The 25,515-nt window shown below is 33.6% G+C and overlaps 1 protein-coding gene across 1 annotated transcript; it reads right to left on the bottom strand.

Moving 5' to 3' along the window:
- Nucleotides 1–1,758: 1,758 nt before the first annotated feature.
- Nucleotides 1,759–20,240, bottom strand: LOC126829148 (cyclic AMP-dependent transcription factor ATF-6 alpha). Its single transcript, XM_050558995.1, has 14 exons — nucleotides 20,092–20,240; nucleotides 18,108–18,199; nucleotides 17,621–17,723; nucleotides 17,008–17,084; nucleotides 16,201–16,513; nucleotides 14,557–14,717; nucleotides 13,630–13,707; nucleotides 13,063–13,170; nucleotides 12,680–12,783; nucleotides 10,653–10,910; nucleotides 10,187–10,339; nucleotides 9,426–9,540; nucleotides 8,075–8,159; nucleotides 1,759–7,919 (listed from the first exon to the last, which is right to left on the bottom strand). Exons 1-14 carry the CDS (start codon nucleotides 20,162–20,164, stop codon nucleotides 7,762–7,764), a joined length of 1,878 nt encoding a protein of 625 aa, XP_050414952.1. The 5' UTR covers nucleotides 20,165–20,240; the 3' UTR covers nucleotides 1,759–7,761.
- Nucleotides 20,241–25,515: the final 5,275 nt, after the last annotated feature.

Here is a 25,515-nt window from a genome sequence, read left to right as displayed (position 1 = left end):
GCCTAAGCAGAAAATTCTCATCATCGAATTTAATCAAGGTAATGATATAATGAATCTATAGGCGACTCGGAGTTTCATCACTCTCACATAATTATAACCAAAGTTATCGTGCCCCAAAGCATCAACCAATCAGGTTGCTTATCTCTGTTTACCGTAAGCAATGTTTATCATCGAACTAGATCACCAAGTTTGAGCAGAAGGTGCTCATTATCGAACAGCCAAGGTATGTGATAAAACTATACACCAAGTGTTCTCACTCTCACTAAATTAGAACTAAAGTTATCGTGTCCCAAAGCATCAACTAATCAAATTGCTTATCTCTGCTTACCCTAAGCAGAAAATTCTTATCTTCCAACTCCAACAAGGCATTCATCTTTTAAACACCTACACCATGCGTGAACATTCTAGCTCAATTAGAATGAGAGTTATTGTGTTCCAGTCTCGACCAATCAAATTGCTTATCGCTCTGCTTACCCTGAGCAGACCATGCGCATTATCAAACTTAGTCAAGGTATTGATGTAATAAAACTATACACCAAATTTTATCACTCTCACTTAATTAAAACCAAGGTTATCGTGTCCCAAGGCATCAACCAGTCAAATTGCTTATCTCTGCTTACCTTACGCAGAAAATGCTCATCTTCGAACTCCATCAAGGCATTGACCTAATAAAAACCTACACCAAGTTTGAACATTCTAGCTCAATTATTGTGTCCCAAAAAGTGTTACCGACAGACAGAGGAACCCATTTTAATAGTCCCCTGCTTTCTTCGAAAGGTGGGGGACAACACTATTATGGGAACGGGCGATGCAACATAAGAAGTGAAATATCAAATAATGTGTTGGAGAAGTATATATTTGATGAGGTATATGTAAGTGTTGAAATATAATTATTGGAGCAGCCCCCCCACCCCCTAATTGTCCTTCTTGACCAAACCAAACAATGATTTTTTAAAAAAGAAATGCAATGGGGTTTAACATCCTACTGTTCTGCTCCCATTTGGCTAATGAAGACGGGCATACACCATACGGTTAGCTCTGAGGAAATTTTTCCAGGGCATCGGCACACCAAACGACTATACGTTATCCCTTGCCGGGGCCCCCATCTTGCATCACTGAAAACGGGGAACCACGCCAGGAGAACCGGAGAAACTTTCTCAGCCAAAACAGGGATCGAACATGGCATTAACATTAACAAAGGATTAAAATTTAAATACCTAATTTTTTGGCATGTAAATTGACTAGTACAATAGGTAAATAAATTTGCAAAGGATCAAAATTTAAATACCTAATTTTTTGGCATGTAAATTGACTAGTACAATAGGTAAATAAATTTGCCCATCCCCATAAAGCCTATGTGCTTTCAAGATGGACACCTTTAAGGGGCAAATTTAGACAGTTACTTTTTGCTTTTTTGTCCTCGATGGATTCCAACCAAATTTTGTAGATTTTAGACGATTCTTATTGATTTTTGGTACCTATGCAAATGTAGGTAATAATGTGGCATGACCCTAAGAACAGACAAATAATATGGAGATTTCTCCAGAGAAATTATTATGATTTTGTGATATTGGATTTTAGGTACCTATCTTAAAACAACTACTGTTGCCCCCCAAAACAATTCAAAAAGCAGAACAATACATAACTTTAAAATAAAGTAATATTTAGTGTTATCAATATTGCATAGTCCCCTCTTTCTACATTTATCAATGAATCTGAACAAGGGATGAGTATACCTGCAGTGGATATTAAAAAAAATCTTCAAATACATGTTTATTTTTTATATTTATTTATCAGTTCCCATGTAATAAAACTAACAACAATAGGTACCGTACCATAGATATAAAGTATATCAAACAATGATTAAAAACATTCACTTTCACAAATACATAAAACAGTAAATAATGAACAATAGATTATTATTTTTTAAATTTATGTTTTTTGCATCATATTTAATTCTCAAAGAGAAACAGATTTAAAATTTGAAGAACATCCTTAAAAAGAAAATATGGGACAAACTAAACTATTTTTAATATTTTCTTTTTTTATATATAAAATTTGAGGATTTCATTTGGATAGAAGCAACAAATTTTGATCATATCTCCATAATGCCTTTTTAATTTAAGGTCATTAAGACTAAAGAATCGCTGTAATTTTAAAAGGTCTTGCCTTGTTAATATTATTTTTATAGATGATGATATTTAGCAGGAGATTTTTACGTCCTAATAGATCATTCTACTGTACATTCACTCTAGTTAATCCATACACTATAATCAATCATAAACCAACTGTTTTATCAATAATAAAAATACTAAAGGCACAATTACATTTCAAATTGCATAAGATAGAAATGACTTGAAAATAAATAATCTTTTATATTAGTTAGAAATGAATAGCAATAAAAATATTTATCTGTGAAACAACTATGAATTTATGCATGATAATATATTATTTTAAATATATAAATTAATCTACACAAAATACAATATACAATAATTGAATGTATCTACTAAAAAAAAAAGGAACAAATCTACATAAACTATATAAAAGAAATTGATAAGAATATAATTATATATTAAATTACATGTCACTTTTCATCTCTATCAACTAATATAATGTTGATCAACTGAAATTGGAATCTGTTTTCCGTTCCAAATGCCAAAAACCAAACTATCAATTTTTAACTGAGTGCGTAGAAAATTGCTGAAGGTGCTGGGATCGGACTATTAAGACAATAATAACATTTGAAATGCATCTGTTTAAAACCAGTGGTTGCCAGGCAAGATACACACACATTTTGCAAGGGATGGATAGAGAACAAACTAAAAACAAAACCTGATTTTTCGTACAATCAGGGGCCTTAATCCAGGAAGTTACGGTCCGATATGTGCAAATATCACAAGAAACCACGATCTTTGGATTAAAAACATACATTTTAAGTTTCATCAAAATCTGATAAAAATTGTGACTTCTAGAGTGTCCACAACCCTGGTATTACATACTTTTACACTATTTGCGTACAAGGAGCAGCCATTTTCTCTGGCAGTTTCGGTCAGATTCAAACTCAACCTTCATTGATGTGTAACGGTGATATATTTAAATGGTTTTTAAAATTAAATACAAATTGTGATTTCTAGCGTCCAAAAGCCAAAATTGCGATTATCGAACAATCAGGGACCATAATCCAGAAAGGTACATTCGGAGATGCACGATTATCAAAAAGAACCAAGATCATTGTGATAAACATAAATTTAAAGTTTCATCTAAATGGGATAAAAATTGATACCATATATTTACACTATTTGCGTAGGAGGGGGTTGGTCATTTTGTCCTGCAGTTTTTGTCTGATATTCACGAAATTCGAATTCAACCGACATTATGGTGTAACAGTGATATATTCAAACATTTTTTTAAATTGGATAATAATTGTGACCTCTAGAGGGACCACAAGCTAAAAACGTGATTTTTCGTACAATCATGGGCCATAATTCAGGAAGTTACAATCTGATCTGCATGAAGACCAAAAGGAACCAAGATCTTTGGGATATAAACATGCATTTCAAGTTTCATTAAAATTGTGACCTCTTAAGAGTGTCAACAAGCTAAAAACTTGATTTTTCGTACAATCAGGGGCCATAATCCATGGAGTTATGGTCCGATACATGCCAATATCGAAAGGAACCAAGATCTTTGGGAGATAGACCTATATTTTGAGAGTCCACAAACAAATTATGGACGGACGGACAGGGGTGACGGCATAATATGCCCACACGAAAATGTGGGCGTATAAAAATCATCCAAGCCTTTTAATTTGTAAAAAAGATTATTCAATAATATTTTAGCTTCTAGCTCTCAAGTGTATTATGTCAATAGTAAGTACTGCAATTATACTATACTCAAATATTGTAAAACAGGACTATGGCTATTAAAATGAAGCTCAAACAAAAAATATACTTTCAATAATGTAAATAGATCTTTTAAGATTCCCCTTTCTTACATAATTAGATAGATTTAGTTTAATGGTGCAGCTTCCAGCAAAATAGGCCATATCTTGTGAATTACTTTGGCAAATAAACTAAGTAAATAAAGCACTAACAAGATTTTTAAGTTAAATCACCGTTTTGGTTGTGATACAGATGGATGTGGTGTTATATTATGACTAAATTTAAACAATGACAATGCAATAACACCAATGACACAATGACAAATGACCACATAAAAAATAGAGCTTTACAAACAATCCCTGGATGTGTTAAGTAAAATAGAACTGTTGTTTTAGAGAATGAAATATCACCAAGACATGTATGTGATGGGGGAATAGTGAAGTGAAACATTATAAATTATACCTTTCTGCAGACATAAAGTTCACCAAAGAATCTTTAAAATAAATGTGCTTTTCATTACTTTTAGAAAAGTATATGCCTAAAACCATTAAAAAGATTTGCTAATCATGATAAAACTTAAAGATACATTATGGGAGATTTGATAACGAGTTGGCAGTTCTCACTATAATAATTTAAAACTAGATAATAAAAAGGCAATTTGCTGAAAATTTCATTCAAATTGATCCACTATGAACCGAGAACTAAGCGAATCAAATTTCTGCCTAGCCTTGGTCATCATTACTATAGTCAGTACGATAAACAGCATAGTCTCGATTATCCATTTAATCATTTAATGGAGAAGGAAAGTCATGCAGTAAATCTGCTCACAATCCACTTAAGATCGAAGGCTAGCGATGCCATCTTGAGTTGATTATGGTCTGGATAGGTTAATTAATGTATAATTGATAATTTAGATAACATTTCAGGCCTAAAGAAAGACTTGTAATAAGCAGATTTTGCTCTTGCATAATGCATGTTTAATTTGAGTTTTGAAGTAGTCAAAGACATAGACAAAACTGGGGGGGAGGGGGGAACTAATATTTCAAAGTTGCTATATTACATTTTTGCAGATAAGAAAATTTTCTCAGTTTGGACTTCGGGGACCAAGGATATTACTGCTGTAAAATACATCAAATGAAGTCAATGAATGAATGAAAAACAAGAGAAACATCACTAACTACATTAACAAAACTATAGCACTAATCTAACATTGTCATACTAATGATATTCGATGAAACATACAAATTGACATAGGCTAAGCCTCTTCCCTTTTCCCATTCAGTTACCCTGAACGAAATATTGTTAATAAAAAATTAACAATAAAAAAAGGACCCCCCCTAAAAAAAATTCCTAGTTGCTAGTCACAAAAATTTCTACAGCTTTCTACACAAGAAATCTTGGCTAAAATAATTGACTTAAGATTGAAATTTAAATTAACAAATGCTTAATTCAGTCAATAAAATCAGTAGTTTTCTACCGATCTCCTGTGTGTAGACTGTAGATCTATAACATTGCACATAATTCATTAAATAAAGTCAACAAACATCTCTGTTAACATATAATAAATGTCAAAATAAAGGAATGCATTTATACAATATATACACTACAATAATGTGATGTGAAATCATTGCTGGAAAATGGTATCTGTTAAGTGTTTTGCCAAGATTTTTCCAGACAATCAATTTAGACGTATTTTGTGTACTTTAAATTAACAAGTTATTTCTTCGTAAAGAATATGAAAAGTTTAGCATTATTCCCATTTTTAATGTTTTTACACATAAAAACTCTAAATTTAACTTGAATTTTTAATTTTACATTGACTGACAGGTAAGTTCTCTAGTCAGCCAATTTGACAGAAACGAGAGTCCTGCAACAGTTTGTGTAGGGAAATGTATTAAAATGCATTGTCATAGTAAAGTAAACACAATATCTGCATCAAACAGTCAAATCCTTTTAGTTATCTTACAGATTGTCAATATAAAGCTCAATAAAAAATAAAGCACTAATTTTAGAGAATGTAAAGACTCTTTGAATAAAAGACTACCACTACATCTCATTCAATTCAAAATAGTATATTTTAACTGGAATGTAAAAATGAATTCATGAACATTGAAAAGATAGGTTGCCAGGCAACGAAGCATACGCCCACAGCAGCTATATCGTCTGATTAGTCAACAAGAGGTGCGGTAATGAAACATTTATAATACACTACAATCTGATTAAGAGTAACAACTCATTAAGTAATTATCAGAAAACCATTAGAATTCGTTTGGTTTTTATAAAGTTCTGCCCCATGCTAACGTTTAGGATACAGACTTTTAAATATCATGGATTTAGCTGTTCAAGTTATAAAAATTCATTAAAAATCAATATACTTGTTCGTCTCAAGACCTTAAACTCTGTGTATCAATCTGAAGTCAATCGGATGATAACTTTAGCCTCTAGAGTGTCACAAGATTTTTCAAAGTGATCAAGGGCCATAACTTTGGCAGTAATTATCGGAAATCGTTGAAAATCAATAGGATTCTTCGTCTCATGACCTCAAACACTGTGTATTAATTTAAAGTCAATCGGATATTAACTTTAGCCTTTACCCACAAGATATTTCAAAGTGATCTAGAGCCATAACTCTGGCAGTAATTATCGGCAATCCTTGAAAATCACTAGGCTTCTTCGTCTCATGACCTTAAACACTGTGTATAAATTGAAAGTCAATCGAATATTAACATTAGCCTCTAGAGCCTCCACAAGCAATTGTGGACGCCAGACGGACAGACGGGGGCGACGACAACATACAACCACATTTCAATATGGGCGTATAAAAATGATTTGGGTTTAGTATATACCATATTCTAAGACAAAGAGTCAATATATACGATATTCTAAGACAAAGAGTCAATATCATTTGTTGAATAATACTGTAAGGTAAACCATGAGCCTGTTGAAAACTTAAGGTGAATTGGGTCTATGAGAAGTTAAAGAAGAAGAAAAATTGTTAATAAACAATCCTTCAGATTTCACATATATTACATTACAATTCCCATAACCTAATACAACCACAATATACTCTCTACCCAGAAATTCACCCATTCCTTGCTTCTGTGAAGATACCAAAATCACTACAAATACTACAAAACATTGTCTTTAGGCCATTCATATTGAATTCCAAATAAATTCTTGACTTGATTGACCATATCATAAAATGCAAGACACACAATTGCATTTGTAGAAAAAATGCAGGACCAGAGATCAAGTATTATGCAATAAAGCAGATTGGGTTTGGGAGTGAATATGCTCTAACAATAACAACCATGGAATATATTAATAACATTAAAAAGAATTTCAATAAAATTAGGCAAGAATAATCAATAATAGATGTAAATTAAAAAATTTTGTAAAGACTCTTTGATATTATTTCAAATTTTTGTTCTGTTTATTACCATAGTGATTTTTTGATTATTGATGCCATATATAGAAAAAAAAAATCCATAACTGTTACTTGTTTCAAAATGTACTTGAGACAAAAATGAAAGAACACAGAAAAAAATTGCAATAAATGAATTGGGTTCCAGAACAATTCTTGTACAACTATTCCAATGATGATAAAAATAACAATTTCTTATGGTTTTAAGAAAATCTAAACCTTGAGACATTGAGAATTAGAAATGAAAAAATATCAGATTCTATTTACTTCTTAAAGAAGTATCTTCGTTGGTAGAAAACCATTCAATATATTTTCTCCTTAATTAAAAAAAAGGCAGATATTGGCACTTCAAGAAAAGCCCATTATTTTTGATGTTACATGTGTAAATAAGATTTAATATATTGAATAGTTTATCAAGAGATCTTATAATATTATGTATATATGTATATACAACTAAGTGAAATCTCTGTGATTTGGATGTTTGTGGTATGTTGAGTTACGTTTCAGATTTGGTGGTATAACTGATTTCTGTACATGTATTAACTGTGTATTAACAACTTCACAATCAATCTGCATCATACCAATACTACCAGCTGGTGGCTGCATAGTTCCTGTAACATAAACAATTCAAATATATATATATAGGTTACAATAATAGGATCTAAACCAATGGCAAGTATACTACCAAACAAACTGCCTGAAATAAATCTATCTGTAGGAGATATTTAGCTTTCAAAATCTGTTGTTCTATAAAAAAAACCCTTACCATTTAAGGCCATAGCTGGCATAACTAGTGACATTCTTGGTCTCATAGTTTTATTATGTGCTGTAGCAGGAACAAGAAAATAATCCTGAATAACATATAGAAAACAATTAACAGTAAAATAAAAATCAGAATATATTTCTATTAGTATTGAAACAAGATCACATGATCAAAAGCAACAAGAGCATCGCTAACGCTGCAATATACGACTACTGCAATATACGACCACGTTCCTGCTTTGATTGATATGGTACTTCTTAAAATGAAGAGAATGAAATATGAAATGGCTGCAATGACTGTAATATGACAAGAGGCAAAGCAGGCTAGGCGTTGGGTTTGTTTTTGCCTAATTTAAAGACTAAATATTAACAAAAAAGTGGGTGTGACACCACCCCAGGGGGTCGGAGCATGCACCAAAATAAATAATTGCTGTCTTTACGGTATAAGGAATAAATATGCAAAGTTCCAAGATGATCCATTCAGAATAGCAGCCTATAGACGATAAATACAAAAATTGGGCATGGCTCTGCCCCTGGGGGTTGGATATGAAACAATATAAATAGGTACCACCCTGTTATTGAAATGATTGGTATGCTGGTTGAATTTGCACCCTGTAGAGTATTTACAGACTGAGACATGCACCAAGCTGTTAAGAATTGTGGCCTATATTTAGCCGACACAAAGACACACAAAATTAGGCGTGGCTCTGTCCCAGGGGGTCGGGCATGCACCAAAAATAATAGAGGTCATCCTTAGGGTATAAGGAATCAGTGTGAAAATTTTTAAGATGATCCATTAAGAATTGTAGGCGACACACAAAGAGAAAATGGGTGTGACTGCCCCTGGGGGCAATCCTTAAGGCATAAGGAATAAGTATGCACAGTTTCAAGATGATCCATTAAGAAATGCGTAGTGTAGATGACAAACAAATACAAAAATAGGTGTGGCTCTGCCCCTGGGGGTAGGAAATGCACCAAAAACACTAGACATCATCCTTAGGCTATAAGGAATAAGTATGCAGAGTTTCAGGACAATCCATTAAGAATTGCGCCCTGTATGCTACCCACAGACACACACTCACACAGACAGGAGCGAGGCATATAATATATCCACATTATGAATGTGGACATATAAAAATAACTTTGTTTAGTACTGAACTTTTTTTTTTTTTAATGTATTGCACCCCCAGATCTAAAGCCACAACCACCCTCCTTCCCAAATTCCAAATTCATGTATCCTTAGTTGGTTGATAATTAATTCATTATTTAAGAAACTTTGAAATATGACTTAAGATTGTACTAAATGTACCGACATTAGACCTAGATATAGTTATCAATATGTTTATATTACTGACCTGATGGAATGACAGTACATAAAAAGTATCATTTCTACGATGTATGGCATTAAGAAAATCTTCATTATCATCAGCTCCATTAAATACCCGAACATGATAACCACTTTCTTCAACTCTATAATATAATACAAAATAATCTCATCTTTACAAACATATAGATAAAAAGTGTATACTATTATTGTATTATAGTGAAGTTCTATTTAAAGGAGCTAAATCGCTAATATTTAGGACCTAGAAATTGACACAAATAGGTCGCAAATCATATAATAATGTAATATAAATGTATATGAACTGATTTACATTCAATCTTTTCTGTTTTTACTGTAATTTCTAATCAGTTATGTAAGGCGAAATACGCCATAAGTCTCAATCGAATGGCAATCTCTAGTGTCCAGTTATCCAAGTCTACACCGATAGTATTTATTGCATATGCTCTCCAGATAATAATATGGTGTCAGTGTTTGACATGACTTGTGGAATATGTCTAGCCTCCTTCTTTGAGTCCCTTGTTACGATTCGCGTACCAATAGTAAAATGTCTATTTTGTCTTAAATATTGGATATCAGAAGCCCATATTTTGCCAGTAAGATCACACTAGAGACTTAGCTACTTTAAAATGGAAAGTTATTATTTAAATTAAAAATAGTGTTATTGTTATAGTTACAGTTAAATTGAAACAAGTGTTATTGCTATAGTTTTAAAGTTATATCTCTAATGATATTCAAACCAGTTTTAAAATAATTATGTAAGAAATAACAAACCTCCTGTTACTAAGCTGAAATGAAGAAACATCTCCCCTCAATGCAGCTTGCAATGTTTTTACTTTCTTTTTTACTCTATCTTTCTTTTTTTGTTCTGTTTTCTGTTTCTGTTCTTCGTGTCTAATCATCCAGCCAGCTAATTGCTCAGCCATCCTAGTGAAATAATGAAACAAACATAAGAAATCTACATGTTGGGCTTATTTGGAAAGCACAGAAACAAATAATGATTCAGTCATGTTATGGAAGATATACAAAGTTTTGTAAATATAAATATATTCTGAGTGGTTCCCCATAAGCTCTGGAAACAAAACCTAGACAGGACAAACAGACTCCATTTTAATATCATTCCCTTAATTTTGTTCGCCACAGGATAAGAATAAAAGGACATACAGTATATTTTGATTTCCAAATCCAGTGACACAAAACTGATTAAATATGTGGTCAATAAAAAAAATATGTTACTTACAAGATAGATTCAGTTTTATTAAAATAGGAAGGACACATGAGAGGATTAGTATCTGATTGATTGACACCTATTCCTCCACTATTCATTTCCTCAGTTAATCTGTGTAATTGCCTCATTAATCTATCAGCTGGTTGTGACCAATCCTCTGCCTTCTTATATTCAACTTTCTCTGCCTGTTTCTCTGATAAAGATAACAGTTGTCTTCCTTTGTGAACTGAAATCACATTTCTCATGGCGAATCTGTCTTCTCCAAACAGACTACAATCAAGAAAATAAGTACATCAATTTTGTCAAAAGACATTTTAATGAAACTGCTGCTTTGAAGAATTTTTGTTTTGTTTCAAGTTTAATAAGGTATCCACGATAATCCATAATTTAGATTTTGTTTAAATCAAACAGTGTACTTCAGATAATAAATCAATACAACAATTAACAGTTGTAGAGAAATGAAATGGGACATCCTACTTTTCTACACTGACCAGGCTAATGAAGATGGGCATACTGTAGTAATATGGAGGGAAAGAATTTGTGCTTTGAAACATCTATGTAAAATAATATTAGAGTTTTGATTAATTATTCTCCATTGGCAAAATATTAGCTATGGTATAAGTTAATTCTGAAACGCAAATTAAAAATGTTTATGAATATTGTGACAATAACAAGACATGGGGTCTAAAGACAAGAATGTGGAAATATGATGGCTGGAACAATAACGTTATCTTTCATATTATTGATTCTAACTTCATAACCATAAATATAGAAAGCATATGCTGGTTATTTTGATACGTTAACTAAGCTATAGATTAATGAACATGTTGGTCGTTTACATTTTTCTTTGTTATAAAACATATATCACATTTGTTGACTAAATTAGGAAACTATCCCTGTCGATATACAGGTTTGGGGTGAATGTCCATTCCATATTTGGAATTTAGCTGTTATCAGTTGTTTACGTAAATAACAAGAGACAAAAGAATAAACAGAGACAAAAGAATATGCACCTATATAAAAGAGCGGGGCTAGAATAATTGGGAGAGATCATGTGGATTCTTTAGACAACTATTCATGCGGTAGTGTTTCCCTGGGTCTAGCCATGCTGGCTAGATTTTTACAGGACTGGGGTTGGAGAGAAAGAGATGTTAATTTTAAATATTGTAATGTAGACTACTGTGTAAGTGTTGTGACATAAAATGTTTAGTAAAAACACTATCGTTGTTCCTGTTACTTATTTGAGTCGGTATCGTGAGAAAACACAATGGTGAAGTCCTTAAAGAAGAAAGATATAACAGTAGCAGTCCAGAGCCAACCAACCCCCCATTAGATCAGGCCAAAAACTAAGATGTGTAGTTGGATAGTACTACAATACTCCATGCAGGTTGCTATGGGGGAAATTTGGCTCCAACAGCAGCGCTTCGGCCTTCAATTATTACAAATTCCAACTGTCAGTGTCAATGGTTCTTTTATGCGCATGCCAATGTGTACACAGGACCTCGTTTTTTCATCCTATACGGAAGACTAGACACTGTCCTTGTCAAGACCTCTGTCAGGTACAAATGACAAGGGGAAACCACACCAGAAAATATTGAGGAACTTACTCAGCCAACACGGCAACAAACCCGAGACCTCCTGGTTAGCTGGCGAGGCCCTTACTGAGTCACTGCATTAATAATTGAAATGGTAACAATATGAACTGAAGGTCAATAATGATTATGTACTCCTACCAAAAAAAAAAATATTTGTCCAAAAATAATTCAAATTGAAAACCTCAAGCATGAGTTAAGGTTATATGAAGTTTAGCATGGTTTCGATTTATTTTTCACTTCAAACTTGATTTGACTTTAATGTTTTGGAATATATTTCAACAATGTCAACCTCCACGTCAAGATAAACTTACATTTTGGTTTAAATCTTCTAAATTACCATCTAAATAACAATTTTAAGACCTTAGTTTTTAATTTGTATATGGAAAAGTTTTCTTATTATTTTGTCTCTATAAAGCTAGGTATATGTACATGGACTAAGCTTACCTCCACGGTGCCAAATTGACACTCAGCATTACAAGAATAGCTAATAAACAGGTGGTTGTTTTTTTATTAGATGTTATTCCATTTAGTCGTTTTAATCTCTCATTCTACAAAATAATGTTTAAATTTCATGTAAAGTCAATAGTCAATCCTAGAAAGACTAACTACTTACGAAATAAATCTAGTGGTGCACCTCTTTGACTTTGTAAAAGTTAAATCTGACATGCTCTTGTTGATCTGTGACAAGCCATCACCATTGTTAGAGAAAGCAGGAAATTTTGCATCAAAACATGCATGTTTAATTATACAATAACTATTATATTTAATGTTGATCCAGTTGTCAATTTATTTATTGACAAAGATTTGATACCTTTACTATAACCTACCTCATTTTGTAAGGCACACACTTTCTTTTTAAGGCTATCATTTTCTTGTTTGAGCTTTTTGTTTTCAGTATTATAACCATTGATTTGAGCTTCAAGTGTTGTTAGATACTAAAAATATATACAATAATAAATAATCATGTGGTACCAATTAGACTTGGTTCCAATCTATCGATGAAGTGAATCTGTTTTTATATTGATTTCATAGAATGGATCAGAGCAGTAGAAATCAAATTCTGGTCAATTCTATAAAATGTAATATTGCACAAATTTTTCAGTTGTTAGTATGGCAATGTTTATCTAATAACTTTAAATTAAAATGATACATTACTAATATACAGTACAATTACGCAGACTAGGTAATGTGAAACTAAGACTTTAATACAAGTGATTGGACACATCATTTAGCTATGACTATTCTAAAATCTATTAAAGGCCAAGTATTTGCTGTATGAAAAATCAACTGGATGATATAAGATATATAAAAATTACAAAATAATCTACCCGAACCTTTCTTATTCAAATCTGTTCAGAATAGATTTTGACCGATTTTATAGTCGAGAAAATTACCTCTTTTTTACGTTTTCTTGATAAACTTGCTGATTCTCTATTTTTAATCATTCGTTGCTGACGCTTGACATTTTTCATCTGCAAGTAAAACAGATGATCATTATTTGAATGCTTGAAATGATTTAGATTATACATCACCAATCACCATCATAATCTCAAAAGCCGTATACACTTTTTGATTCTATTTTTTTTTTATCATAATATGCTTTGAACAGCAGTTGAAACATCCACAAAGCTAATGGAAAAGGGTTTATCCGGATTGAGGCATTTCATCCTATTATTCATTGCAATTCAACATGGGTTGGTATCATATTAAGATTATATTGTATACATGTAAAGTATTTATTTAAATGCATAGAACCAATCTGAACTCCACATGTGCGAACTCATTGAACCTCATACGTTATTGATCTACAATATACGATATACTGTCCACTACATATACATATTTATTTACGGACGTAATAATTCCCACATGTAGTGACAATTTTCTTGATAGAATTTGCACAGTTAGCTATACAAAGATATATAAGACCCTGTTCTTCCTATAGTTAGAAGAGGGGCAGGAGATGAGCAGAGAGCAGCAGAGGAGAGCGGAGACCGGTGAATGGGCTCATGCGAGTTCAGCCGCTGCCGAGGCAGAAATGGTTGAAATATAGTCATACACTATATTAATGTACCATGTTGATGTTATTGTTTATGTTCTTGATGTAGTTTAGTTTCTGTTTAATATTATTTCCTGTTTGAGTTATGTTCCTGTGTATGTACGTTCCTGTTCCTGATGTAAATAAATAATATATTTACTAAACCGATCTCTGTTATCACTGAGAATAAGATAGTGTTACACTTGTTGTCCTTTAAAATCTAAATACTCATCCAAACATACCCAGAAAACAAGAATAAACATGTAAAAAATGAATAACTTACATCAGCTGACTCCATTAAAGCTGGTGAACTTATAGACACAGCCATTTCACTAGTATCCATGGCAACAGTAGTATTTTGGGGTGGTTGAAAACATAGAGATCCTGATGAAGTTAATTTGGAAAATTCTTCAGGTGTGAGGACTAGTGGTTTGGGTTGAGTTCCTTTAAGAATGATGAGAAAAAAATTAATCAAATAATGTTTAAGGAAAAATATATGGAATTACATATGTACAGTGCACTCTGTCACTTCCGACATCTGAATACTAAGGCATTCTGTGAAATCCGTCATCATTTTCATGTCCCGATTTATTTTCTTATTACTTCAAAAAAAAAAGTTTTAAAAAATCAGTATTCTGAATATTCTGAATTACGACATCAATCAGCTGTCCTGTCACACAATTTGCATTGAATTAACACTGAATAATCTGGCCTTTAATCAGTAATCAGTGGTTGTTTACTGACAAGCAATCACCGATTAATTATCGGTGAGCTTAAAACATGTGTCGATCTTGTAAGAGAGCATGTGGTTATTTCATTTGAGTTTCTCATTATAATATTGTGTTCATAATGTGTTATTGTCCTTCAAAATGTGCCGTACGGATTTGACATTGGACGTCAAAAAGCACATTTTGAGAAAGTTCCACGACCTATACAGAACCAATAGCTGGTTCCATGTAGACAGGAAATACCCATATTTCTTTGCGCAATCACCACTTTGTATGGCAACTTGCGGTAACTATGTACACTGTCTCTGTATTAGTGCAGCACCATACAACACAAATTATTATTGTTCAATTTATATAGCACTTTATTACCTTTTAAAAGCAAAACAAAAACTTGTTCAAAACCTCTAAAAAAATATAAGAAACCATATCATAATAGGCAGGGCCTATCGCACTGTACCCTCTAGGAATCAATTTTTTCAATGGCTGAAACATACGTCTTATTTGTCACTCCAATTATATCTGGTGTACTAAATTACAAAATGGCACCATTTCTTACTTCAACCTGTCACTCTTAATTATCCACGTCAAACATTATGCACGGGTACACAACACTGTTAACTTGATTTTATCTTTATTTTGCATCATATGAATATCGTGATATAAGAAACAGTAAGAAACAATTTTACTCGAACTCTAATTTTGAAGACATCAACAGAAAGATGCACAAGTTGTTTGTACTCGCATATAGTAAAAAAATGTAATAATTTCATGTAATAAAATTTTGAATGTATGGAAAGGTGTATCATATTTTAAGTTCTTGGTATTCGAAGATGCATTAAAATAATACTTCCGGGATTTGAGGTACAATAATACTTCTGGTATTCTGTTATAATCTGGCATATTGTATCGATCCCGTACGATTTCGGAAGTGACAAGAGGCCACTGTATGTATGTACAGGAGTAATACATGTTGAACACTATTTTTAATTTTTAAATAGAGGCCCACACTTTAATTGACAAATACTATTTCAGCTAGGCATCTCCACCATTTGTACTACTAGAGAGACATAAACATTTACCAAAAATTCAATATTCTTTTCCTAAAACATGCACAACTTATGTTATATTATGGAACATACAAAGTTTCAAACAGGTGTATTAAATGATTCTCAAGATCTGTAAAATATATCCTACAGTACCTGTTTGTGTGGTGGGTGGTGATATTTTAATGGGTGTACCATCAGATGGTTTAGGCTGTATTTTTATCTTGGAATTCATAATGTTATTTAATTTAATAGCTCCACCAGTTACTGGAGTCAACACACCTACTGAATTTCCATTAATATTGTTTAAAATAAGGGTTTGGGTGTTATCTTCTTGTTTAGGCAGGATTTGAAAGATACTGTTATTTGATGAGACAGGTGGACATGATGGTGATAGAACATTCGTCAATGTGTCTTCCATCTTAAATTCTGTAATCGTCTGTTGAACACAGGAACTCATGTCAGACGCCTAAAACAATTTATAATAAAATAATATTACTACTTGTTTATGATATTCCAGGGAATGACGTTTGATAAAAATGCAGGTGGTTCAAAAATCACTCACCTAGTCAAGTTTAGGGGGACTGTTTAGAATGCTCTCCTTTAGATCTTAAGGAGGATTGACCCCCCCCGCCCCCCCCCCCCCCCAAAAAAAAAGATTGTGAGATCATAATATTTCAGCATTTCTAATTGAAGAAATTTAAAAATTTGTAAAATTAACAAACATATTGAACACATCACCTCGAATGCATGTACATTCGTCCACATAATGATCGATGGAATTGTCTTTTCAACAATTCAGACAGAAATTCATTGCTTACGTTACTACAAATGGAAACAGGACAATATTTTATTTGATTAAGGACATACTTTTTAATCCAAACAATAGGATGGATTATTAAAATGGAAATCTCGAGGGAGATTTAAAATGTGTCTGATTGAATGAAATAAATATAAACCTACAGAGCCATATCCTTCAGATCCTGTTTCAGAACAGTTTGAAGACAGGGGTGAAAGTGGTTCTTTTTTAACTTCAACACCTGAAAAATAAATTGAAAATATCTCCATTATCAGTGTTTTTAGATAGACGGAATAATCATTTTTAAGCTAAGAGATGGAAAATAAGTAAGTAGCATGCCATTTAAGGATTTCTTCCTTCTTTAATGCATCAGCCATTCCTTGAAGAATTACAAGTAGTAAAATTTTATCTCATTACATTCATACACTGGCATCCTTATTTAAAAATTATTAATTTAAATGTCTGTACTCATTTAATAAATTGACCATGACCCAGCTAGCATTGGTATTTCCATTTAGATCCAAAACTAGGTCATTTCGGTACAATTTTATTTTAAGCTTTTGATTGCTCGTACGAGTCTTCAAAAGTGGGAGGAAACCAGAATATCAAGAGAAAATCTACTAGGTTGGCCAAGCGACTCTACTCCTTGTCCCTCTACATGACTTGATGACAGACCTTATGATCTAAAGTATGCATGTTAGACCATTCGCCCACTCAAACAACCACATATAGATATAATAAAATCGATTCTTTGTTTTTACAGAAATCAATGCTTACCAAAAAGTCCACTGTCAGCACTGTCTGCACTATCACTTAATTCCTTCCAATAATCATCTAATATAGCATCTGCCAATGGTGGGGAATTATCTTGGAACGCTATCTAAAAAAATCATAGTATAGATGAAGTATGGTTAATTTGCAAAAAAAAAAAAATAAATAAATAAATAATTATAATGTATACAATGGGCCCATCTGAGATACATGTAATACTTCTGGGCATGATTGATCAATCCTGATAGATTGTCACAAAAACATTCAGGCAAATGGTCTTCCCAAAACCATGTATCAATATGCTTCCAAACAATATATCTACGAAACAGAACTACTGTTGTCATCTGAGACATCAAAGAAAATAGTTCACTTCTATAAACATGTAGTAGAGAATATTTTTGTCTTAAATTTCTATACTGAGTTTTATGGACATCTTTAATATTAGAAACTAACAAAGCAATACATTCAATAGGCTACTGGTAATAAAACTAACCAATTCATCGGGTAATTCATCAGTTAGTGATCTCATTTCATTCTGTATGTCAAGAAAATCAGAAAGATCTCCTACAGCATCCATTTCTGGCTCTAGAAAAAAATTATAAAAATATTATACAGAGTCTCGGCATAGATGAATAATAGCAAGCTCCACAGTCTTGTCACTTAAGCTACTGGTGGAAGAGGTTTTCCAAAAGTCAACACTAAATCTTTTCATTATAATCACTGTTCTCAGTTGGGTAAGAAGTTCATTCACCAAACTCATGTAACCAATGCGAGAGAAAGAGAGAAATGGGGTTTAACGTCCACTCGACACCAACTAGGTCATTTCGGGACTAACGTGGTTTAATTTTTTTATTTCAATAATTCGCATGCACGTAAGGGTCTTTAGCAGTGGGAGGAAACCGGAGGACCCGGAGAAAACCCACGAGGTTGGACAGGCGACCCTACTCCTTGTCACGTACAACCGGGGAAACGAAACCCCGCCAGTTGACTCAATGACAGACCGTATGATTCGGCCATCCAACCCCCCTGTAACCAATGCATACCGCTTTTTTCTTGTAGCACACTTAAATCAGTCAAATTCTGAAACCCAAATAAATAACCAACCCACTTTATTAAGGCAACACAAGACCACATTCTCATCAACAACTTTTACACAAGTGACAAGTATGCCTCCACAGTGCAAACATGATATATACACTGCCAATACATACTATCGTTATATTTGACAAACCTAAAAAATTCTACAAATTTCACAGATTCTGAAAATTCCTAGTTTTACTAACATTGATGTATTGAACTCCAACTTTATTGTTTTTTGTTACGTTTGTGAAATAAATGATTTGAGGCATGACAGCCTGCATTGTGATAAGTACATTGCATTACCATTACCAGCATGGCTCCTGTTTTGGTTTTTGAAAAGATAATATTTTACATTTACAAGAAAATATGTTTGTGTAATGGATTTTATGTACAATGTATAACTGTGATATCTACACAGCATGATTACAAACTGGCATACATGTTGAAAATAAAGGCTGTGTTCTCTTTTTGAGTACCAGTACAGTAACTATACTACCTATGCAGGTATATGGAAAAAATGTAGAGTTTATATGTGAACATGAAGTCAAGCAGGTACAACAAAGACATATCATATCACAGGTGTTGATGCAAACTGAGACTGGAAAATGTTTTTCTCTGTGGAGTTCAGAAATCAAAAAAGATCAGTTCAACTACTACCAATACCAGCTGAATCACAGCAGCAGTTCACACAATTGGTAAACAGACAACTCAAACCAAAAAATACCACGTGGACCAACAGAAGACAAATTCGGCCAAGACAGCTAGAAGAACACTCGGACAAAGATTAGAAGACCAATCGGACTGAGTGTTCTATCAACTGGTCCGACTGCTCTTGGTCCGATTGGTCTTTGGAGAGTCCACACCAAGTCCAGGATGTCATTCATTCACACAATTCAATATTTAAACGAGCTAAATCGCTAATATTTAGGGCATAGAAATTGACACAAATGGGTCGCAAAGCATATAATAATGTAATATGAATGTATATAAACTGATTTACATTCAATCCTTTCCGTTTTTACTCTAATTTTGAATCAGTTATATTCGGCGAAATATGCCAGAATCTTTACTGTCTGATTATTCCAGTGTTCACCGATGGCGATAGTATAATATATATTTTTTTATAATAAATACTAAATAGTATGTAAATAAGACGTAAATAAGGTTAGGAATAGGATAGGACACGGGATTGTTGGTGAGATTGTTGTAGGTAACAATAAGGCCTAGAACTATGGGAGACCACAGGAAAATGAAAACATTTCTTGTGTATTTTCAAATTTCAATCACTGATCTAAATCCCGGACATAAAATGAAGACTAGGCCCTAGTCCGTCCACAATAATGATATTAATAAGCATGTCATGCAAATCTTTTTGGTCGCAGACGCCAACAACTCACCCCAGTCTTCCTTCGTGAGCAGATTATTTGCAAGGAATTTCCTGTCCACTTCAGATACATATTCAAAGTTCATGTTGTAATGTGTACCCCAGCTCCAATAAAAAAAATAAAAGCTACTTTATTTTGTGAGGTGGCCAATCTTTACAAGATTCAATTGAGTCCTAAATATATCCAGGTTGCTTTTTTTACGGAACTGAAGTATAATCTAAAACGAATTGAAAAGAATAAAAAAAACCCACACATTTGATAACGGTCGTAATAAACTTATCTGGATCATATAAAATAATTTACTTCATAGTTTTACAAACAAAAGCATTGTTGTCGGCAAATAAAGGTTACAAACATTTTACTTTTAATAAATGCGTTTCGCACTATTTCCGACTAGAAATTTGGACTAAGTGATTTGGGGCGGGGCTCTCCGATGACGCATGCGTAGCACATTTCATCACGCATGCTGTATTCTGGATAAGCTAGTCTACACCCCTTGGGCCAGGTTATCCAGACTAAACCCGACCGACCATCGATGTACAACGGTAACGTGCACTAGAAATCGATAGGAATAGGATAGAAATAATGTGGATCGATGGAGTAAATTGGTTAAATTTAGTTGTTTATCATAGGCCTAGATTCGATAACTTATAAAGTTTATAATGAAGTTCATGCATTTTTATTGGACGTTTCTCCCAACTTCCACCTCTAGGCCTATATTTAAAGAAAGACTATTTATTATTAGTACCGGTATATATTTCCAGGGGATTTACATCACAACATAAGTCTAGGTTATACGTTGGCGCTCGAATCTTTCACCCCCATACCCTAGAAATCGTTCCACTGCTGATTTCTTTCGTCTTGCTCCAGCCACAGTAGTGGATCGTCTAAGGAGTTCCTTTGAGCAGGTTTGGTCATACGATGACGAAAAAGTTACTGGCTTAATTATAACTCCCTTAATTTCCAATTAAACCGACAGCAAACTGCGCTGAACATAGCTTAACATATAATAAACTTATATTTCCATTGAAATAAAGGTAACCTTAAGGCACAATTATATGATTTGATTTAGCCAAACTGCTACACGAAATTTTTAGTTCCATTTTTAAAACGGCCGCCGAACCAGAATTCGAACACGCACGTGATTTCACGTCATCTCGAAAATATAGAAAAACTGTTTGGTAAGATACGATTAAGATTTTAGTGTTCCACTCTTCACTATTTGTAACATAATTACTAGTCTGGGGGCTCGATCAGTGCGGGGGGGGGGGGGATAAAATGGGCACAAAACCAGACCCATCTTTTCTAGAGTAAAATTTTGCGTAGAATACGATGCCGAGTGGTAGGCTAATCAGTCCGCCGTTGGGGCGTTTTCGAGATATTCGGGGTCAAAGGTCAAATGGGTTCATTGGCACTGAAAGTGAATGCGAAGTCATTCTTGTATCATGAAAATAAGCTGAAAATGATCGAAAGTAATCACACTTTCAATAAAAATGTAAACTTACTAAATTCACCTTTGTTCTTTGTGACCCCAGATGTCAAAAGGTCACATTTTTCCGTTTTAGCACTTGGAAGATTTAAAGTAATAAAACTAAAGCGAAACCTGTTCTAATTAATACTAGGAACATTTAAAATGTATCTTTAGGTGGTCTTAGCACCGAACTTTTACTTTGGAACGTCGAAAATGATCTTGCATAACAGACCAAAAACGCCTCGGAACCTGTTTCAAAAATACGTAAAAACTGTTAAATCAAAATCTCTCCGAATTAGTTTTACAACGAATGCTATGCTACATAATGATACTAGTTGTGTGAAAAAAAAAACAATTGAATAGTTTCATGGCTGGACTCCAGCCTGCAGGCCGCGTCACAAAGCCTGCCAAAATTTTCCCCGCTAACATTTACCAATACGACATACCTGTGAACTACTATGTATAATGCATTCGTCGGTTTTATCTGCGTCCATGTTCCGGCGAATTCATAAAAACTCATACGTGTTTTCCCGTCACAGATTAACGTCGCTTTTCCTAGACTGGGATTCTCGGAAATCCACGAGGCCTTCAGACTGGAGTCCAACTCTGAAACTATTCAATTGTTTTTCAGATAACAAGTATCATTATGTATAACAATCGTTGTGAAAATAAATCGGAGAGATTTCGATTTGACAGTTTTTACGTCTTTTTGAAACTGGTTTCAAAGTGTGTTGGTTCTGTTATGCAAGATCATTTTCGACGTTCCAAAGTAAAAGTTCGGTGCAAAGACCCCCTTAAGATAAATTTTAAATTTTTCTATTATTAATTAGAACAGGTTTCGCTTTAGTTTTTATATTTTACGTTGACATTTTATTGCTTTAAATCTTCCTAGTGCAAAAACGGTAAATTTCACCTTTTGATCTCCTATAGAGTGAGTATAGACAGACATCTTGTGGAATAGGCGGCGTAACACTAATGTCCATCACCGACGCGCATGAGTGCAACTTGATGTAGCATTGTTTCATGTGTGAACAGTACAAAGTACAAGTTACAAGGCTTAAATAGTGAAGTGGCTAGGGAATAGATTCGTCTTTTTTCCCATCATAATGCCTCGCTCGCCTTGACAATTTTCGAGTCGCATGTTCAACTTGCTTTTTTGCTCGATTTTAAGGCTCTTTTTGAACGATTTCCGAACGTTTACTTAGACGAAAATATCAGCCAAATAGCTCTTGGAATGGCTACAGATGCAAGGAAATGACGGATAATTTTCTTGGGGCGTGCCCCGTCTCCGCGGTCAGTGCCCTCATTTTGAGGCCCCCCCCCCCCCACTTTTCAGAATTCCTAGATCCGCCCCTGTATACATTTTTGAAATAATGTTTCTGATATATATTTTCACTTTTAACATGAACCTGTGTATTTTATGTTTCGTATTCTTCTAAATATATATGTATATTGCTATTCATCTTATGTTCCTTATGTCATGTATATGAATTGTGTGTGGCCTGAAATGGGTGTTATGATACAATAAAATCTTATCTTATCTTACCTAATTTCCATGCAAACTGTGATATGTGTTGAAAATTTTGCAATTGAAGCTATTTTTACTTGAGCAAAGCCTCGACAAAGAGTGTATCAAGTAGAGGTGAATAAGACCATATTATCACCGCTACAAATATTGCAGCTACCCCATATTTTGTGGATACAAGCTGCTTGTATAATGTAGGTGCAATATTATTCATTGTATATGGCCGTAGGTCTACTTTGTTTTGCAATTACCACTTATTTATCTGGAAAACCGAATAATAATAATTATACCGGTAATATAGTTTATTTCGATACCTTTTTTCATCTCAAAATTCTGTCTATTTAATTAACCAGTAACTCCGTAAATCAAAATTGACTTTTAGTAAAGGTTGGAGCGGGGGGGGGGGGGGTGAGGGTGTAAACAATCAGAGACATGCTGGGCGGAAAGTCAAAAACAAAAGAAACTGGAAATGGTTGATAACGCCCGAATCTTCTTCTGAAAAAGTGTACTCGAATTTCGATAGAGTTGCCTCAAACAGCCAAAGGAAATGCCCTAATGACAACATTGTGTCCTCTTTTTGTACTGCCCTTCTCTATATAGTTTCAACAAAATTCAGAGATACTAAAAACCAATCGCGCCCAACCTACAGAATATGTCCATTTTTCACTGTTGGTGCAAGGGCCTCATGCAAGCTCCATCCGGCCCTGATTCCACGGGTGGCTTCCGTTAGCCACGAGATGGCCGTTTTTTTTTCAAGATCGCTGAAATTTAATACAATATAGCTGCAATATAATTTGTAGCGGTTCTATCTTGGCCACATTAATCACAATAATTGTACAGTTTACATGGAAATAAGTAATTGTGTTACAGATAGTGAAGAGTAATGAAACTCTGAAATCTTAATATTATCTTACCGAACAGGTTTTCTATATTTTCGAGGTGACGTTAAATCACGCGCGTGTTCTAATTCTGGTTCGGCGGCCATTTTAAAAACAACAGAAATATCACGAGCCGTTGGGTTTGATTAAATTTATGAAATTATGTGGTAAAATTTCACCTTTATTTCAATAAGAATTGGTTTATTAAATGTTAAGTTATGTGCGGTACAGTTTAGGGGTCAGTGCAATTGGAAATTAAACATACATTATGCAAGAGCTAAATTTGCCTATTGGCAATAGGCATTGCATAATCAAGACCACGTTTTGTTTGGGTTTTTTTTATCGTACCGACTTTAGCAATGATGATCGAGGCTAGACCTAAAATTCAAAAGCTAAGACCTCGGTTCAGAGTGGATCAATTTGACTGAAATTTTCAGCAAAATTCCCTTTACATTATCTAGTTTTTAACTATTATATAGTGAGAACTGCCAGTTCGATCTAATCTCCCATAATGCCGCATTTAAGAGAATTATAGGCCATAGCTAACCTTTTTGTAGTCGAATGACTAGGGGTTTAGTAGGCTACAATTGGAAATTAAATATACATTATGCAAGAGCTTAGTCTGCCTATAAGATAATCATGACCATGTTTTTTAGGGTGGTTTTTTTCTTTATCGTACCGACTTTAGCAATGATGATCGAGGCTAGGCCCAAAATTCAAAAGTTAAGGCCCCGGTTCAGAGTGGATCAATTTGACTGAAATTTTCATCAAAATTCCCTTTACATTATCTAGTATTTAACTATTATAGCGAGAACTGCCAGCTCTTTATCTAATCTCCCATAATGCCCCATTTAAGGGAGTTATAGCCATGGTTTTGTAGTTAAATGACTTCAAAACGAGCTCAAAGGAAGTCCTTAGAACGATCCACTAACTGTAGCTGGAGCAAGACGTAAGACATCATTGTATTTTCCGGATTATGGTGTTTTATTTTAGTGGTTGAACTGTTTTAGTTTTTTTATATGGGTTTAGTTTTAATATTTTTGATATAGTTGAAAGGATAACTTTTTGGAATCTTTCAGTTCGGAAGTTGGTCTCTTTCTGAAAATGTTGTTTAAGAGGTGATCTGAGATTATTTGTCCAGGTTGGTTATTCGTAGGTGTAGCTGGGATAAAACTAAAACCTTTTTTTAGGACTTCGAATTTTGTCTAATGGTTTGGATTGTTCGTACTTGGTTTTATTTTATTTATGCATGCATCTTTACCACATGTTACAGATTAGCAGATAAGGTCATACATCGGCTCTTTTCCACAAATGGGTAAGCTAAACATTTTATACTTCATTTAATAGATAAGGCTGACTTTGAAAGCGGAGTGTGAGAATATTTTTACATGTGTTTGAAATATGATTATAGATGTAATACTGTAATGTAAAATTGTAAGATGTATAGCTAATAGAACTATTGGACTGGTTAAGAACATAATATGAATGACAACTTTGTATTTTCAGGGCCAAGCATAAAATATGTTTTGTGTTTATAGTTATGTGTAATGCCTTAAGTGTTG

This window comes from Patella vulgata, chromosome 1, assembly GCF_932274485.2.
Source record: "Patella vulgata chromosome 1, xgPatVulg1.2, whole genome shotgun sequence".
Taxonomy (NCBI): domain Eukaryota; kingdom Metazoa; phylum Mollusca; class Gastropoda; family Patellidae; genus Patella; species Patella vulgata.
Note: the sequence above shows the minus strand (reverse complement) of the source record. Positions and strands in the feature narration are given on the sequence as shown.

Coding starts and splice junctions, on each gene's coding strand:
- LOC126829148 (XM_050558995.1), bottom strand. CDS start 20,164: ATGAACTTTGAATATGTATCTGAAGTGGACAGGAAATTCCTTGCAAAT. Junction 12,784..13,062: donor TGTGTGCCTTACAAAATGAG/GTAGGTTATAGT, acceptor ATTATTTTGTAG/AATGAGAGATTAAAACGACT. Junction 10,911..12,679: donor GTCAATTTGGCACCGTGGAG/GTAAGCTTAGTC, acceptor TCTTGATTGTAG/TCTGTTTGGAGAAGACAGAT.